The following is a 3843-nucleotide window of genomic DNA, read 5'->3' on the forward strand; positions in this document are numbered from 1 at the left end:
CCCCCGCGGGCTGTCAGCCCCCAGCAGGCACCCCAGCCTGTGCCCATTCGCAAGGCCAAGACCAAGGAGGGCAAAGGTGAGGCTGTGAGTGGGTGGGCACTGAGCCTTACCATCAGAACCCCTCCCAGACCTTATAGGGGGTGCCCCAGTGCAGACTCAGGCAGGAAGGGTCAGATGGGGCAAGAGGGGGTAGCAGGGACACTCCCCCAGGCTTTGTGCCTCCAGTGACCTTGGTCTGACATGCCCGCTTCACAGTGATGGGAGGCCTAGTTTCTGTCTTGCCTACCTTTTGCAGCCCAGGAGGTGATGTGGGTGGAGCTCTTGGAGGTTTCTGGCCAGGCCAGCCTAGGAAGTCCCCTTGACTTGGGCATGGGGGGAGGGGAAGGGACACAGCCTGGAGCCACTCAGCCCTAGGCTTCTTGGAGTAGGTAGGCTTTTGAGTGTGAGATGGGCCACTCCTGGGGGAGGAGGACGCCCAAGGCTAGCCCACTGATCTCTCATCTGAGCACCCACTGCATTGTCATTCACAGGCTTCAGGGGAGTTTGGAGGGTCGAGTCCCTTCCCCTCTGGCATTAAGATTCAGGAAACACGCAGGAGATTGGAGCAGGGAGTAGGTGTGCTCAGGGCTGGTTTCAGGAAGGAAGTTCAGATCCCAAATCTGTCTCAGTGGTGGCTGTCTGGACTGGGTACATAGGGCAGCAGAGGCCCTATGTGACACCAGAGACCCTGGGGAGGGGTCACCCTCGGTGGTTTCTGGCTCCTTTGGGGCTGTGGATATTGAACTTCCCAGGGCTATCCATGGTGGGATCGCCAACATCTCAGCCCTCCTGGGTGTCCTGTTTTTTTTTTTTTTTTAATTTTTATCCATCCATCCATTTATTTATTTTAAGGTGCTTGTCATAGGGCGTGTGTGCTTGCCAGAGAGAAAGCGAGAAATCATCCCCTGGGGTGGATGGCCACATTGTTGCCCATCTCCTCCAGTCTCCTCTTGGGATTTTGGGAACGCATTTCCACACACCCAGCCACAATCCAGCACTTTAACCACTATGCCACCTGCTGGCCCCCTGACTGGGGCTTGATGGAGGGCTGAGAGGGCTCTGGGGACCCCAAGGAACTTTGGTTTTTTCGTATCATGCTGGGGCAGGGGGCATGTCTCTGAAGGGCACCTGGTGGACAGCCCGGAGGGATAGAGCCTGTTCTCTGTCCTGCCCCACCTGTCATAAGTTGTCTCCGGAGGAACTCCCTGCCTGTCCCCCACCCGCCCAGTCTGCCTTGCTTTCTCATTTCCTCTCGGGCTCCAGCTCCTGAGCTATCGATTCCCTGAGCTGCCTATTCAGAGGTTGAAAAATTGAAATAGATTTTCTGTGGCGCCTGTGAGGGTACTGCTAGGCTCCCAGCTCCCCATCCCTGTGTAGGGTGTGGTGAGAGGAGGGTTTGGGGCAAGGCCTCTCTGCAGGGTGTGAGTCCTGCCTCCAGGCCCAGCCTCCCTGCTCAGCCTGGCAGCTGGAGAGGCTGCTGGGGGTCATTACTCCCCAGGTGGCTAATTGCCCTGTAGCCAGCTCTATAAAAACAGCCTCAACCCTGCTGGCTTTTCCTTTCCCAGAGGCAATAGGCAGAGTGTGGTGGGGTTGTCCCTGGGGAGATGCCAGCATTGCCTGGGCCTGGGGAGGCTGACAGCTGGGAAAAGGGCTTTCAGCCCCAGGACATCCTTCTAGGAACCCACGGACCACAGGTGGGCAGTATGCCTCTGCTGGTTGCAGGGCAAGGCTGCTGGCTCCCTTAGAGACAGTACCTTTCTGGGTGTGGGAACAGGAGAGGGGCTGGCGTATCTGCACTTCATGGATGAGGGGCAGTGCGTGGCCAGGCAGAGGGACTCGGGCCAGGGTTATTCTCTGGCTTTTCTCTCTACTTGCTGTGTAACTTTAAGCAAGAGCTTCATCTTGCTGAGCTTTGGCTGCCTCATCAGAAGAGGGCGGGAGATAGAAAGGGTCCTTTTCTTATAAAGGTACTGCGAGACCTCAAAGGAGGGAAGACGCGAGCAAGCCGTGGCAGTGGTTGGTGACCATCCCCTTGTTTTCCAGGGCCTGGCGTGAGGAAGAAGATCAAAGGCTCCAAAGATGGGAAGAAAAAGGGCAAGGGGAAAAAAGTGTCTGGGCTCAAGTTCCGCTTTGGGGGAATCAGCAACAAGAGGAAGAAAGGCTCCTCGGTGTGTGCGTGTGCATGTGTATGCATGTGCACGTGCACACCTGCGTGCTGTGGGAGGGCCAGGTTGCCCTTGCAAAACAGGCCTTCTGTTCACTCTCTTGAACAGCCAGGGCAGGCATCGCATCCCTTTCTCACTCTCTTTCCGTTGTACATGTAGGCCTCCTGGGCCTCAGTTCCCCTAATTGCCTGGTGTATCCTTTCAAGGAAGGATTCTTCTATCTTGGATTCTGGACAGGGTTGGGGTTGGGGGAGCCTCTCTTCTGCCCACCCTCCTGAGCTGGGAGCTCTGTCCTGGCCCCCACTGCTACAGCTCTGAGGCAGGAGGCAGTGGAATCAACCCTCGAGGCGTGATGGGGCCTAGGTGGCCGGGTCTGTGGGGAGGCAGACCCCAGGGAGGTGGTGAGATCAGGTTGACTGAGGCTTGATTACCTTTCCCACTCCCCTAGGGCCAGCCCTGACCCCAGGTTCAAATACCAAACTGGTATCTCAGCCCTGGAGCTCTCTTCTCTCTGTGTTTGACCACATAGGGTTGTGTTTCCTTTACCCTGTGGTGTGGCAGAAATGGAAATTATTTCTCTATCCTGTGGCAGATGCAAGTTTTAGGTCTTGAGTTCAGCTATTCTGGAGGGGAGCATGGAGCATAGGGTGCATCTCGCCCTGGAGCTGGCAGCCCAGCTCAGCTCGGCAGATATTTGTTGATCACCTACTATGTGCCTCTGCTCAGCCCTGATAGGCCTTGCTCCTAAGGCACTTGTAAGCTGGCATGCATGTCTAGAGGGAGTGGGGGAGCCAATGAAGTACCAGATGTAGCAGATCAGACTTGGCACACTGACTGTGCAGCAGGTCTAGTTAAGAAAAAATCTGGGGAGACTTCTTGGGGGAGGTGCTTTAGAACTGTCCCTTGAAGCATGTGCAGGAGTTTGGCAAGATGGAATGCAGGGCTCGGGGAGTGGTATGGAGGCAGAAAGTGTGGGGAGTGTCTGATGGCTGGAGAGTAAGACTCTGGGAGGGTAGTGGGTCAATGGGCTGGCTGGCTGGGCTGGACTGTGGTTGTGACCAGATGTTTCTAGCTGGGGGGGAGGGGATGAGATGAACCAGAGGGTGTCTCGAATATTGTATCTCCTGATCCTCCTCTGTGCCCTGCCATGTCCTGTGCTGCCTGGGCCAGCAGCCTCGGGGTGAGTTCCTGGAGCAGACCCAGGCATAGTCCCCTCTTCTTCTCCTGCAGAGCGAGGAGGATGAGCGGGAGGAGTCGGATTTCGACAGTGCCAGCATCCACAGCTCCTCCGTGCGCTCCGAGTGCTCCACAGCCCTGGGCAAGAAGAGCAAGAGGAGGCGCAAGAAGAAGAGGAGTAGGACTTCCTGACTGGAGGGTTCTCGGGGCCTTCACGGGGGGATGCGGGGTGTGCAGAGCCTTCCCTTGGGAAGTAGAAGATTTCCTCATGCTCCACCTCTCCCAGCCTCAGTCAGGTGGTTCTTCCAGCCATCCTGTTCTCTACTGTCAGGAGGGGGGTGTCCTGGCCCAGTGAGGAACCTGTGGTGTTAACCATACCAGGGCATTTGCATGAGCAGGGTGGGGCCTGAAGAAGGACGTGCCATCCATCCACTCTATTGTCCACCCCTCCAACCACCCTCCC

The 3843-nt window shown here is 56.7% G+C and overlaps 1 protein-coding gene across 1 annotated transcript in view; it reads left to right on the forward strand.

Annotated features, from left to right (window-relative positions):
• CHD5 (chromodomain helicase DNA binding protein 5) overlaps nucleotides 1-3843 on the forward strand; it is a 74419-nt gene that overhangs the window by 18704 nt on the left and 51872 nt on the right. The window contains exons 6-8 of the mRNA XM_006145405.2: nucleotides 1-76; nucleotides 2083-2207; nucleotides 3435-3558. The exon at nucleotides 1-76 is cut by the window's left edge and continues 28 nt beyond it. Of these exons, the coding sequence (XP_006145467.1) occupies nucleotides 1-76; nucleotides 2083-2207; nucleotides 3435-3558 (325 nt within the window). The remainder of the gene's footprint in view (nucleotides 77-2082; nucleotides 2208-3434; nucleotides 3559-3843) is intronic.

Source organism: Tupaia chinensis, unplaced genomic scaffold (assembly GCF_000334495.1).
Source record: "Tupaia chinensis unplaced genomic scaffold, TupChi_1.0 Scaffold000146_1, whole genome shotgun sequence".
In the NCBI taxonomy this organism is placed as follows: Eukaryota; Metazoa; Chordata; class Mammalia; order Scandentia; family Tupaiidae; genus Tupaia; species Tupaia belangeri.